The 15,634-nt window shown below is 37.7% G+C and overlaps 1 protein-coding gene across 1 annotated transcript in view; it reads right to left on the bottom strand.

Annotated features, from left to right (window-relative positions):
• The window catches only part of ubr3 (ubiquitin protein ligase E3 component n-recognin 3), a 331,038-nt gene that overhangs the window by 17,403 nt on the left and 298,001 nt on the right, over positions 1–15,634 (bottom strand). The window contains exons 32-37 of the mRNA XM_048599210.1: positions 15,454–15,619; positions 15,035–15,084; positions 14,841–14,948; positions 10,714–10,839; positions 6,657–6,836; positions 1,145–1,354 (exon numbers count right to left, since the gene is read on the bottom strand). Coding sequence (XP_048455167.1) covers positions 1,145–1,354; positions 6,657–6,836; positions 10,714–10,839; positions 14,841–14,948; positions 15,035–15,084; positions 15,454–15,619 — 840 coding nt within the window. The remainder of the gene's footprint in view (positions 1–1,144; positions 1,355–6,656; positions 6,837–10,713; positions 10,840–14,840; positions 14,949–15,034; positions 15,085–15,453; positions 15,620–15,634) is intronic.

Here is a 15,634-nt window from a genome sequence, read left to right as displayed (position 1 = left end):
TGTCGATTGTTGGAAAAACCCATCTGGTTCACTAATGTCCTTTGGGGAAGGAAACTGCCATCCTTACCTGGTCTGGCCTACATGTGACTCCAAATCTACAGCAAGGTGGTTGACTCTGAACTGCCTTCTGGACAATTAGGGATGGGCAATGAATGCTGCCTAGGCCTACCAGCGACACCCTCATCCCATGAATGAATAAAGATGACCACTGGTTATCCCAAATAAGTAACATCTTAATTGCAATCATTGTAATGTAATAAATGTGGCAGATAATATTCACAAATGGGAGCTTACTAACAACCAGTTTTTTTTTTGTAATTTTGATTGCAAAGAAATACTGGCAAAGATACCAGGAATTGCTCTCCCACTCTTTTTGAAATAGTGGCAAGACAGTAAATGGGATCTTGTTTTGACATTTCAACTAAATGACTAGCACAGTGCTGAATTCCATCATTTTTGCCCTGAAGAAGTGTCAGCCCTAGCAGATGTGCTCAGGTTTTTGAGTGGACTTGAATGCATACAACTTCTGAATTAGTAGTAAACTTCCTACCATCTGAGCCACACCAGATGCCTGGCAATATGAGTGAGTAACTTGACCTGTTAACAAAAAAATATCAGAAGGGGTGGGGAAAGAAACAGACAGTAAGCCAGTTAGGATGAATTCATTTATCATCCAAATCGAATCAAAGGACATCGCATGTATTAACCATATCCTATTGCTAGTTGAAGATAGAAATACAGTGCAACATGTGTAGCCAAGCAGCATTGATTATAAATGAAGAATAAGAATTTAGAATGGTATCTAAAACAATTTGTATTTATATAGTACCTTTAATGTGGGAAAAAAAAATGACAAAAAAATGTCGGGTTAAGAAAAATAATGGCAGAAAGGAACAAGCAAAAGCTTAAACAAACAGTCATGCTTTAAGGGTTTATCAAGAGGTAAAAGACTATTAAATTTATTTTAAACTGGGGAGATAATTGAATTTGTCTGACAAGATCCAGTTATAGCCCACTCTCTAAATGCTTCATGGAAGATGACATTTGGACTTGATTCTCATTGTGGAAAACCACAAAATATTGACTAGTTAAACCAAAAATTCTATTTGTCCTATCTGATCAAAATTAAATTTTATTTACTCACCAGGACACATTCACAATAGCTTTGTTGTTTACAGCATTGACCTTTGAGGCACACAAATGTACCACATACTAGACAAAGAGCTGGATCCTTAGGCACCTTTGAACAGTGAACACAGGCTTTACGATGATAGTACTGAAATATGGTATTGTAATTTTCTGGTAGCTGAAGAAGGCATGGTAAAGACCACTGTGGATCCTGAACAAGTAGATTCTGAAAGCATAAAGAAAGCGTTTGAGTCTCAAACTTTGACACTGTTCACAATCAAACTAACCTTCATGGCAAAGTTTCCCTGAGGGGTCACTAAGAGCCATTTAAAATGTCCATTAATTGAAGTATGAACATTTTTAGACCCAAAATAATCTATTTAACTATCCTGATCACAGGCAAATCATCAAGATGTAGTTTTCTGAAAACTCCCAATGTGGGGCACAGGTTGTGAAGTTTCTGTCCTCAATGTAATTTGTTGAAAATTCTCACTATAGAATTCTGTGTAATTCCCATCAACAAATACAGAGTTCAGGGTTATACCAACTAATATTCTATGCTCACTATTGAAGTGTACTCGTCTTAAACTTTTCTGCTATATAAATCTACTCAGGATCAAAATCCAGGTGTGGAACGAAGTCTTGACATCTTTTGCTGACTACAAATACACATGGTAGAAACCTACAGTATGGATCAGACGTCAGGCCTTCCATCAGAGACTTACCAGATATATTCATCAAAACCGGACATAGGAAGAAACACCCATTAATAATCTCTCCATCATTGTTGATAAAGCAACTACAACATGGTTCTACAGTTATCTGTTGGCCTCATGAAAACCATAGTGCTTATGAAATATACAGAACAACCAACACTCGGTCTCCAAGGCCTATAGATCTGCAGTAAACCTTCCCAAATAGCAACAAACCCTTGGAGGTTCTACCTGTGTCACAAATGAGAGATCAGCAAGTGCATAAGATGATGTCAAATGCAAACATCTGACCATGGATATCACTCAAAAACAACGTGACGGCAGACATAGGTGCATTGTATCCCAAGACTCTGTCTACCAGTAGAATTAGAACATTTAAAGGGATTCCAGATTTTCAACTTTCAAAGCTTATGTTTACTGCCGAGATTTTAAAAAGGATTACAGCAGCTGCTGTCAATGCCCCAAAAATACCTTTCTTCGCAGCAGGCAGTTGTAATAGCTGATACTGAAGTTTTCTTTACAGCATTGCTATATGTACCCAGATAATCCAAATACCAATCATAATGCAGAATCAAGGTCACAAATTGCTGATTCCTGCATGTGCCAAGCTGCAAACTGTCCTTCAACAGATGCAACAACTGATTTTGGTAAATGAGGCTCCATGGATGACCAGTTCCTATTCTGAATATTGCTACGATCATGGCTGCTGATTCTGTTGTCTCCACTACATGCCCAATTAGGTTTGTTGTACTTATCTATCTTGTTTTGAATATTGTAGGTACATTACAATCATTCCTTATGGGCATTATGAAACTTAAGTAAAGTTGGTAATATTTAGTTTACAAACAGGTTATGTAAAAATAATAAACATGAACAAACTAGACAGTTTAATTTTGCACAATGTTAAAGCATTTTTCCAGGTACTTTGTTTTAGTGCAATCAGTTTATTGTTTAGGGGAGGCAATGGCCTGGTGGTATTATCACCAGACTATTAATCCAGAGACCCAGATAATGTTTTGAAGACCCGGGTTTGAATCCTGCCATGGCAGATGGTGGACTTTGAATTCAACAAATATCTGGAATTAAGAATCTAATGATGACCGTGCATCCATTGTCGATTGTTGGAAAAACCCATCTGGTTCACTAATATCCTTTAGGAAAGGAAACTGCCATCCTTAGCTGGTCTGGCCTACATGTGACTCCAGACCCACAGTAATGTGGTTGACTCTTAACTGCCCTCTGGGCAATTAGGGATGGGCAATAAATGCTGCATAACAAGTGACACCCTCATCCCGTAAATGAATAAAGAATAAAGGGTTCAGAAAAGTGCTAAATATGATCACATCCCCTTGGGGCATACACACTATAAAACATCTTGAACCATCAAATGCTAATAATGTAAGTTTATTTTTGTCTACAATAGCCATGGTCAACACTGATACTAAGATATAATCCAAGAAACAGGGTTAGTGGGGTGGGGCTAGGAAGAGGAGAAGGAAAGTGGAAAATAACAGAATGGTCCAAGGGAGAAGGGAATAAAGCAGGCAGTGAAAGAGGCAAAAGTAACTGAACTCCGAGACGGAGGAGAAAAAAAAAAAGGACTTGCTTGAACTTCGAAAGGAATTTAGAAGGAGAAAGAGAGTAGAAGTCAATGAGGGTGGTGAGATGAACACAATGTCCACCACAAAACTGATAGCATCCTCAGCAATCCAATATCCAGAAGCCTCAAAATAATTAGATCCACAATTGGCAGCAAGGACCTTGCCACTGGGCTACTAGCTACATTAGGTACCTTTAATCATAGAATCATCACATAATCTCTGCAGCGTGCAAGGCGGCCATTCGGTCCATACAGTGTTGCCGTCTGGCCAAAGAACATCCCAGCCAGTCCCACCCCCATACCCTATTCCTGTAACCCTGTATTTCCCATGGATAATCCACCAAGCCTTCACATCCCTGGACACTATGGGCAATTTAGCATTGCCAATCCACCTAACCTGTACATCTTTGGACTTAATGTTAGGACTCCATCAGTAGAATGGAAATGTCACCTCAGAGAGTAGCAGACCCACCAATGGCTGGCAATGCTCCATTGCTGGTAGCACTAGAAACAAAGTTGAGACGAAGGGGGCATTTTCAGGATGCCGACCGGTAACTAGGGGAGTGCCACAGCAATTGGTGCTGGGGCCACAATTATTCATAACATACATGAATGACTTGGGTGAGAAAAGTGAATGTAATGTTGCCAAGTTGAAGATAACAGAAAGAGTCTACAAAGACTGTAGACAAATTAAGTGCACCGGGCAAATATTTGGCAGATGGAATATTATGTGGGAAAATGTAAGGTTATGCACTTTGGCAGAGAGAAGAGTTGATTATTAGTTAAATGTGAAAAGACTGCAGAAAGCTGCAGCAGATATTTAGGGATCCTAATGCATGAATCACAAAAGGTAAAATGTTGGCCTTTGTGACAAAAGAAATGAGTATAAAAAAAGGGAGGTCTTGCTAATACTATACAAGGTACTGGTTAGAACACAGCTGTAGCACTGTGAATAGTTTTGTTCCTCTCATTTACTGTCAATGGAGGCAGACCAGAGAAAGTTCACTAGGCTGATACCAGCTATGGAGGGATGTTTCTTATGAGTCGAGGTCGGGAATTTTGGGCTTGTAGTCAATGGAATTTAGAAGAATGAGAGGTGACCTTATTGAAAGATTCTTAGGGGGCTTGACAGGGTAGAAGGGTTGACTAGAAGGCATAATCTCAGAATAAGGGGTTGCCCATTTAAGACAGAGGAGGAGGATTTTTTAAAAAACACTTGGAGAGTGATATATTTGTGGAATTCGTTATCGCAGAGGGCTATTGAAGTAGCGTCATCAAGTACTTTCAATAGTCAGATTTTTAATCAGTCAGCAAATCAAGAGTTATGGAGAAAAAAACCAGGAAAGTGGAGTTGAGATTATCAGATCAGCATGATCTCATTGAGTGGTGGAGCAGACTCAATGAGCTGAATGGCCTATTTCTTTTCCTATGTCTTATGGTTACCACTGGGCATTCTGGTTACTGCTGGTAATTCACTTGGCTCTTCAGCATGGGCTCCTTGGAAAAAAAAGTGACCGTGAAAGGGGGTTACAGACAGGGGATTCTGAGGAAGGACAGGAAGTTAACTCTCAGTAAGCCCCCGCTTCCTGATGTCAGGTCCTTCAATGGGCCACTGTGTTTGTGGCGAGGAACCACTACACCATCTGCCACCACCCCACAGTAGGCCTCAAGCAAATTAAAAAGGGTTTGCTTATCAGGCTTCCCCCATGGCGAGTTCCCTGAACACTGCCAGTTGAATATCTGAGGTACTATAATGCAGGCCTTAAATGGACATTAATTGCCTTCAATTAAGGGCCTCCCTTCATGCCTGGGGAGACAGGCCTCTCACAACTCTTCCTGCCCCAGACTAAACGGGGGAGGCAGCAAGATCCCCAGTCCACATTCCCTGGTCTGATCAAATGCCAACCCCAGCCTTGAAACCCCTTTTCAGGAGGGCATTAAATTCCACCTACCTCTATAGTGCAAGGACAGATAGGAGTGGTTACTGTTTCTCAAGGTAAAAGATAGAATGATGGGTTAGGTAATATTTTGGGAATTGATGGTCTCACAAAAATGGATAAAATTTAACTTAATTCTGTAACTTCATTAAAAACAAATTAGTTGTGACATGAATTGTTAAAATGAACCACAGCACCATTTATGTTTCAACAATTCAAAACTCGCTATATTTAATGGTCTGTCAATCTTGTTTCTAAAAATATTATGCTCTAATATTTACACAGTATCAATTCTCTTTACATACTGTAGCATTTAATGGGCATTTTCTTGAAAGAATGTATGTTCTTTTACAGCCATCACATTTTATATTGATACAGCATCTGTTGCTGTTTTAGCTGTTAAGTTCATTCATTTACTTAAATGTCAGCTGTGTTAGACTTTTCAAATATCCCCCATCACATCAAGTGAAAGCCAAGCTAATCCACTTGGACTACTCAATCAAGACTGATTTTATTCACTGTCTACTGCAGCTCTTCCATCAATTGATTTGGAAACTGAGGTGACCATGCCTTATGATTGCTAAGACAATATACTTCTTAGGTCTAAAGGAACTTCATCTAATAGATCTAAAAGATAATGTTTCAGGAGCTTCTCATCGGAAAAAAAAAATCTCTCCACAAGGTTCATTTTAATGCACATTTTAGCATAAAAATGAACGTCTGAACGAAGCTGAAACTAGCAAATCTGAACAATCATTTTCACTTCTCTGACAATACACGAATAGTAATGCTCAAATAATTCAGAACCAGACCTACACTGAAGAGGAACTGTCCAAATGTTATTAATTGATTGCATGGATTGAAGCTGAGATGGCCTTTATCTCGCTAAGTTGAGCATTTAAATAAAGACAATACAATTTAATATTTCTGAATTTTCTGGCGCTGGGAAGCAGGGATACACATATATTACAAAACAGATATACAAATGTATGTTTGAATAATATAAAGAAACGTCAAAGCTTTCATTTACAATGTTTCCTTTCTATGTTTTGTATACCAATGGAACTGAAACAGCATGGAAAGTCATACACCCCAAGTACGGTGTATGCATGCCTTCACACTCCCCCACTCTTCCTCTGTGTTACGTTACACCAAAGGTCTTCAGAATTGGAGACCAGCAATTAACCACTAAATGGCATAAAAATCAAAAAGTGGAAGTAAATATTTATGAAATGTACTTATAAGATTTGCTGTTAAAAGCCAAAGAGTTAATCTTACCATAACATGTTCTGAGTGACTTTCTGCAGAAGTCGTTACTTCCAAACACCACTGAGATATAAGATCTAGAGCTGCTATCGGCCAGTCGAGGCAGGTGGCACTACTGACCTCATCACTTGACTGAAGACAGGGCAGCAGTAACCCAAGATAACTGGCAAGCATCCCAAATTCTTCTGTTCGCTTGTGAATGAGGAAAAAAGTAATTTGTACATAAACCATCTGGTGTATTAAATTGCTGAGGCAATAAACTATAAAATACATTAAGCTGGCATCAGTCATTAAACACATACATGACAGTTCCCCGGCAGCACGATTTCATGATGATGATGGTGCACTACTAATGGAAAATCAGCAGACAAAGAGGATAACTGACTCTCCAATCATTCACAATATTTTGAGTTTGCAAAAACATTTCTACAAATACAAATTGTGTATTTTATTTGTTACATTATTTTATTTTAATAGTTGGAAAATAATGGTAGTACAAATTAGGAAATATTTTGAAGATCATTCAAAAGGGGAAAAAAGTAGACATGGAAGAAGTAGTACACACCTATTTGAATGCTTTACCCTTAGATTAGTATTTGATGTAGAAATAGGTTTATTGGATCTGATAGCAATTTATTTAAAGAACAGAGTATTAATTCAAGACAGAATGTCTTCAGTTATCAACTGTAAATAATTACTCAAATATGAATAGTTGGTGGTATCTGCTAACAGCTACAACACAAAATAAAAGCAAGTCAATCTTGCTAAACAGTTACCATTAAGCATTTTCCTGTGGTAGTAATTTAAGGTCAGATGTTTAGATGTTTGCTGTAAACCAGCATTTTTAGTTGTGCACCAATGCTGTACAGTGGCTCAAACAAGATTCAAACTAAACTGTAGTGGAATGACATTATACAACTTGCTCAAATTATGTATAATAGCTTTCCGGTTATACCACAATTGTTCTAACATGGCCATGTACTGATTCAATACCAGGAATGTAACTGTAATAAAGCAAAGAAAAAGAAACAAATAACAATTTACGAAGATCTAATTCATGTCAACAGATTCTGCAGTACCTTCGATTTCCAGGACAAATTCAACCTGGTCAATTACTGTCCTATGATTTTACTCTCAATTGTCAGCAAAGTGATGGAAGGGGTCGTCAGCAGTGCTATTAAGCAGCACTTAAGTAGAACACGCTTACTGATGCTCAGATTGGGTTCTGCCAAGGCTACTCAGATTCTGACTTCATTGCAGGCTTGGCTCTAGCATGGACAAAGAGCTGAATTTAAGAGCTGTGTTGAAAGTGACTGCCCTTGATTTCAAGGCAACATTTGCCTGAGTTTGGCATTAAGGAGCCCTAGCAAAAGTGAAGTCAATGATAATCAGTAGAAAAACTTCCCACTGATTGGAGTCATATGTAACACAAAGATTGCTGCGATTGAGAAACAAGACGTTCGCCATTGATTGTGCAATATTCTGCACCATTCTTGACTCCTCAGGTTCTGAAGCAATCAGTGTTCAAATGCAGCACGTAAAGGACAATTCAAGCTTGGGCTGATAAGTGATATTTATGATGTATAAATGCATGCAATTGGGTCAGCATTCACTGCCCACCCCTAACTGCCCACTAGAAGGTGGTGGTGAGCAGACGTCTTGAATGGGTGAAGTTTATTTCGTGTAGTACACCCACAATATTGGTAGGGAGCAACTTCCAGGATTGTTTAGTTAAGGCAATCCCTGACAGCAGCATTTCAAGGCTTACATGTGGAACTGGATATTTGGAATTTTGTAAAGGGGGAAAGGTTTTAATAAAATTTGGTGACCCACAGGATCTTCTGACAGGTTGCTGAAAATCCTGAGAATCTGTCTTCACCACATCTGCTATTCAAAGTGTGCTCTATGGAGTCAGCAGCCAGTTTTTCCTGTTAGTTTACATTTACGTCCCGCTACAATGTTAGTAATATTACTCTTCTAACTTTGTAAACTTAGTTTGCTTGTTCAAACCTGTGGAATCCTGTGGCCTTACTGTAAGTCCAATGTTCCCATGGCCTAAGTTATTCTCTTAATGAATATCTGGAATCTCAACCTTCATCCTAACTACAGAACTAGAGTCTAGCAAGTCTCACATCAGTGGTAGGTAAACTATTGGATAAAGTTCTGAAGGAAAGAATTAATCACTTGGAGATGTCAAGTTTGATCAGGGAGGGATCAGAGAGAGGTCAGGCCTAATAAATTTGAATGAATTTTTTGAGGTGCTGATCAGATGTATAGATGAGGGTAGTGCAGTTGATGTAGTTACATGGATCTCAGCAAAGCCTTTAACAAGATCCCATGTGGAAGACTGATAAAGAAGATTAAAGTATTTGGGATCCAGGGTAACCTAGCAATTGGATCCAAAACTGGTTTAGTGGTAGGATTAAGAGGTGGTGGTAGAAGGCTGTTTGTGAGACTAGAGGCTGGTATCCAGTGGTGTACCATTGAGATCAATGCTGGTTCACTTCTTGTTCATGATATATAGAAGAAAATGCAGGAATGGGAAGATGATAAATAAATTTATGGATGACATTATGATTGGCCAATTGACTGACAGTGAGGAAGAAGGTCTTGTGTTACAGGAGGACATTGGTCAGAGGGCAGATCAGTGGCAGATGGAATTTAACCCTGCTAAGTGTAAGCTGATGCACTTTGGAAGAAGTAACAATACAAGGGAGTACTTGATGAATGGCAGGACACTAGAAAGCTCAGAGGATCAAAGGGATCTTGGGGTGCTTGTGACAGATCCCTAAAGGTAGCAGGACAGATTTTTAAGATACTTAAGGCGGCATATGGGACATTACCTTTGTCAGTCATGGGACAGATTATAAGAGCAGTGAGGTTATGCTGGAGCTGTACAAAACTTTGGTTAGGCCACAGCCAGAGTACTGTCTGCGGTTCCGACACTGCACGAAGGATGTGATTGTGCTGAAGGAGATGCAGAGGAGATTCACAGGAATGTTGCTTGGGGTGGAGAAATTTAGCTATAAAGAAAGACTAGATAATCTTGGGTTGTTTTCTTTACAGCAGAGAAGGCTGAGAAGGGACCTCATAGAGGTTTATAAGATTATGAGGGGCACAGGGTAGATAGGAAGCATCAGCTCCTCCTAGTTGAATGGTCAATAACAAAGGGGCATAATTTTAAGGTGAAAAGCAGGGGGCTTAGAGGGGATTTGAGGAAAATATGTTCTCCCAAATTGTGGTGGGAATCTGGAATGCACTGCTTAGGAGGACAGTTGAGGTGGGAAGACTCACAACTTTTAAAAAATACTTGGATGAGCAATTTAAGTGTTGCAACATTTAAGTGCTGGAAAGTGCAACTAGTGTAGATTTAGAGTAGTTTTTGAAGGTGCAGACTTGATGGATCTAAGGGCCTCTTCTATAATATATGATTCTACATAAAGGTGACTGGCCCTACACCACGTTTTAATATGAAAGTGACATTCTTGTCGGGGCTCATAACAAGGTCTTTAAGATGCTGTGTTTAATGTGGGTAAATGACAGCCAAATTAATTAAAACTACTATTTTAAAATTTAAGGAAATACATAGTGAGAAGGTGGTGTTGAGTCCTTAATGTTTATACGTTTTACTTTTGGGCGTACTGTCATGAAATCCACAGAAGATGTAAATATCGTTTGATATCACCTGAACAGGCATGGGAATGGACATATTTGTGAGTTTATGTTGTTTGTGCCCATTGAGAATATTTCAGGCCTAGCTTATGTGGCACAGAATGGAAACTGAACCAACAACTTCCTAGTCTTTGTAATTTGATTAATTTTGCCTTTAATGATAGAACCTTCAGGAAGCACATAATTCAACTTTTATTTCATTTACTCCTTTGTAGAGATAATAAACATTAGTAGAAAATAAATTAAATTGCAAACAATGAGTTCTTATTTTTAAAGCATCATATTGCCAGATTGTATCATGTATGTATTTAACACTTTACATATGTTTATTTTTAAAGTTAAGGCTATTGAAATAGTACACCACATCACATACTGATTAGGATTTTGGTCAAGATACCTGACAACTGGGAAGATCATCACCAAATAGGTGGTGTTGAAGAAGGCTTGTAGTCCTGAGGAAAGGCAGACAGAACTGCTGGATACTGTATTCAATAGACTGAGGAGACCAGGCATTGGTACCAAGCTGATGTACGAAATAAAAACAAACTTTTAAGATAGCAAGAAGGCATAATAGCAAGATAACAAGGAATTTCTAAGTCATTTTAAAATAAACAGTAGAATTCTTAAAATGAAATGATTTTTAATTAAAAAAACTGAAAGAACTGCAGATGCTAGAAATCAGAAACAAAAACAGAAGTTACAGGAAAAGCTCATCAGGTCTGGTAGCATCTGTGGTGAGAAATCAGAGTTAATGTTTCAGGTCCAGTGACCCTTCCAACAGCAGGACTGAAGTTCTGAAGAAAGGTTACTGAACCTGAACTTGAACTATGAACTCAGATTTCTCTCCACAGATGCTACCATACCTGTTGAGTCTCTCCAGCAATTTCTGTTTTTGTTTCAGATTTTTAATCAACCTATTTCTACATGTTAGACCACACCTCCCAGGCATGTAGGACTTTAATTTGGAGTCTACCACTGCACCAGAAGAGTCCCAAAAATTTGCAAAGATTTTAGACTTGCTACAGAGATACTTTAAAAATTGACATTAGCTTTACATTTCAGTGATAGAATATTTATAGTAGCCATCATGTATAAAACATAAACCAGAGTATTAAATTGTAATTAGTGAGCTCCACATTATTTGATATTTTAAAAGTCTGATTGTTAGTTCAGTTCCCAACTTGTACTATAGACAATCATATTCAAACTGTCAACAGTTACCAATAAAATAAACATACACAAAGTTTTCAACTGTTTCCCTTCTCACACATTAGCTTCATTTATTTTTAGGTTTCAGTGTTTGTATTTATTTTTTAAGTCACGTGAGAATCATTTATTTATGCAGCAAACTATTAATTATTATACCACTGAGTCATTTGCAACCGTTACTAGCAGGATGCAGCGGTTAAAAACTGTTGAGACTGAGTTAATAGTATCTTATTTCATAGAATGGGTATATTACCAAATCCAAGACAGAACAAACATTTACCCTAACTCTCAAAAGAAACTAAAATACAAATAAATACTGGCTATCTTCAGACTTAAATATATTGTAAATAGCTTTTATTTATTCCCAGTCATTATATTAATTTTTCAAATCAATTCATCCAACAAAATTAAATATCATCCCTACTGTCTCAGTGGTGTCTACCCCTGCCTCAGCCTATCTGTTCTGTAGCCCTCATCTAGATTATATCCAGACTAGCCTATTCTAATGCTTTCCTGGATGGTCTCCTATTAACCACCCTACATAAAATTGAACCCATTGAAATTTTAGCTGCACCTATCATAACCCAATTATTTATCTATTACCAGTACGTTTACAGTTTTATTTTCGATCACCATCCAAAAATGTTTCATTTTAAAATTCTAATCCGTTTACTAAAATCTTTCCATTATCTTTACCCCAAACATCTCTACATGACTTTCAGACTTTCCCACAAGGACCTGGCCTTCCTTCAGTTCTGACCTCTGCTGCTTCCCCAATGGCAGAATGTCTCCAAATCTCTAGGTGTTAGACTCTGGAGTTCATTACCTATCCCTTCTCTTCTGAACGGGGAAACTGGGAGCATAGTGATAAATGCACTGGACCAGCAGTCAGAGGCCCGGGATAATGCTCTGGGGTCACTGGTTCAGTGGCCACCACGAGCACTGTTGGAATTTTAATCAATTAGTCACATTTTGACCCGAAAACTAGTCTTAGTAATGGTGACTATGAAACTACCATTAATTGTCATTAAAAATCCAGGGAAGAAAATCTGCCATCCTCACCTGATCTGGCCTACTTGTGACTTCAGACCCACAGCCATGTCAGTGACCCTTGACTGCCTTCTGAAATAACATGGCAAGCCACTCAGTTAAAGAATAACTAGAGATGGAGAACAAATCCTGGCCTTGCCAGCAAACCCTGCTTCCCAAGAAAGAATTTCCAAAAAAACATCTTTTTTAAAGTATCTCTTCTTGAGCAAGCCTTTGTCCATCTATCCTAATATCTCCTTATAAGGCTCAATGTTAAATTTTATCTCATAATGCTCCTGTGAAACACATTGGAATATCTTTATATACTATGGGTGCTATATAAATACAAAAGATGTTGACGTAACAACACAACTTTAATATGCCGTAGTGTGTGAGGATAGTTTTTGTTTGCAGAATGTAGGAGAAAAATAGGAATTCCAAAGAAATGTTTTTCGTTATTTAATGGTCCTTTTGTTGCAGAAAATAACTAAAACTAGCTTTTATAAAGAAGATTAAACAGATTCACATAATGAAGAAGAGGAAAAGTAATGCATAGATTCAACAGTCATGATATAGATAGCATTTGTAATATATTTTAGTTTATAAATATTATAATAAATATATATTGGAGCAGTGCGCAACACAGCATTAATATGTAATATGGCTATGGACTTGTTCATTGAGCTTGACGGTGTCTTAGGTTTTGAACATATTAAGCCAAAACATATTCACTCCATTTTATTTCTGGCAGAGCCAGAGATGGTCCAATGAGTTTTTCCTTTCACGCCTTTAAAGGGGTGGTTGGTGGGAGGGAGAAGGAGAGAAAAGATATTGTGCCTATATTTATGGGGACGATATTTTTTATTTGTGTGTCACCAGGTGACAAATTATATTGTTAGGTCCAGATATTAATAGTACTGTGAGAAGCTCAGAGCAATTGAATACCTGGTTTTTCATCACACAACCATACATCATATTTTGGGTGAAATGCAATCAAAGAGATTAGTGAAACCAGAAAGAAAAATTTCAGAGGGAAAGGCTTTAAAGAATGATTTGATAACCTAGTATTCTTCAAATATCTAAAGCAACACATTAGAGGGGATACTTTACACCACAGAATGACAGAATTGTTACAATGCGGGAAACTATTCAGCCCATTGTGTTTGCACCACCTTTTCAAACGAGCATTACAATGGTGCCATTCTCCTATCTTACCTCTACAACCCTCCACATTGTGTTTCTATTCAAATAATTATGCAATTGACTGCCTCAATTGAATCTGTCCCCATCCACATTTCCATTCAGTGCATTCTACATGCACTGACAGCAGCTCAGAGAAGGGTTAATAAACTAATACCTGGAGTTGTCTTATGAGAAAGGTTAGACACGCTAGGTTTGTAACTGCTGGTGTATAGAAGATTAAGAGGCAAATTAATTGAAACATAAAAGATCCTAAGAGGCGTGGAAAAGTTTTTCTCATGTCGCATTTGCTTTTTTGCAAATTACTTTAGACGTGTCCACTCTCATTTTTGATCCATAAGGTATTTAGTGGGAAAAGGTAAATTTGAACAGCTAATGAAGGCAGCACAAGGTCATTGTTTCACAACTATGAACAACAAATGCTCCAAAGCTTTTCTTTTTCTGCAGAGAACATGTGATTAACATCTGGTATGGATGCCAGGAAGATGTGTCAAAGTAAAGCACGGGATTTGCATCACTGTATGATTAATTTAGTTCATTTTCTCATAGAAATATAGCCTTCATAAAATCCTCTATCTTAGCTGCCTCTTCAATTCTTGTTAGAAGATTATTCCAGGTTTTTATCATTCTTTGTATGAATATGGACTTTCTGACATCTGTCCTAAACCTGACTAGGTATCTCTGCCTCTTCTACCACACAGCCAGTTTAAGTCAATGCATGAGATTAACCATTTTCAACACACTTCGTAAATAGAATAACGTTCTTTCTTATTTTCCTCATTCCAAAACTATGTAATAAGAGCTACTTAACACTTCCTCATAATAAAATTATGACCTTACAGATCAATTTTGTGGCTCTTGTCTACACTGCTTCCAAGGTTAGAATGTTTCTTAGTGCCCCAAACAGCTCCAATAGAGTCGTCTAGAATTTAGACTTTACAGAGTTAGGGATAAATCTCAACTTTCTGTCTCATTTAAAAGAAAATGACTTACTTTGGAAGGAATTAGAATGAAGGGTTTTCATCAAAACCTACCTTAAGATGACATATTAGTAAGCCCATGTAATATATTTATCTTTGTACATACCATTGATACTTGATCTGTGTTACTGGTACAGTAAAGCTTTCCTTTTGACAGTTCACAGATGATGTGGCTTAGTAATACTTCCCAAGATTTATCTGAATTACACACAATCTGTCAAAATTTAAACATAAAAGAGATGAAAATGGTTAGTATAGGACAATGTATAAAAACATTCAATCATTACTGTGAGAAAATACATCAGGAGCAATATAATACAATTTAAATTTGCTGTTGTTATAGAAATTAGCTTAGATATGAAGATGTTGTTAATAAAGGAGTGAACATTAAGGAAAATTACAAATTTCAGTAACTTAAAAATGAAATTGTGAAAAATCAAGAAACTGATTAGTTCGGACACTGAGTGTCTCAATAATCATTGCGGAAGGTGCATTAATTGATGGCAAAGTGCAATTAGACTATCAGTTTTGGGATTCTTCAACAAACAGTAGTAATACTTACAGTGTAAGAAAGCAAACTGTTCATGCTTAGAATCTACAATATCAATTGTATCAATCTCAGGACACTTCTTTAGTCATATATTCATGGGACCTGGGTATGCCTGACAAGGCCAACCTCTAAATACCCGTGAAGGTGATGATGAGCAATCTTTATGAACTGGTGCAATCTGTTTTAGTAGTTTTTGATACAATCAAGTAGCTGGATAGACTATTTTCGAGGACATGCAAGAGCCATGAAGTCTCATGTATCCCAGGCTGGGTAAGGATGGGTTTCCTTTCTTGAAGGTCATTAGTGAAATTGTTGTTTTCACCAGAATCTGGTAGCTTCATGATCATGAA

The sequence above is a fragment of the Rhincodon typus genome, chromosome 7, assembly GCF_021869965.1.
Source record: "Rhincodon typus isolate 14 chromosome 7, sRhiTyp1.1, whole genome shotgun sequence".
Lineage (NCBI taxonomy): Eukaryota > Metazoa > Chordata > Chondrichthyes > Orectolobiformes > Rhincodontidae > Rhincodon > Rhincodon typus.
Note: the sequence above shows the minus strand (reverse complement) of the source record. Positions and strands in the feature narration are given on the sequence as shown.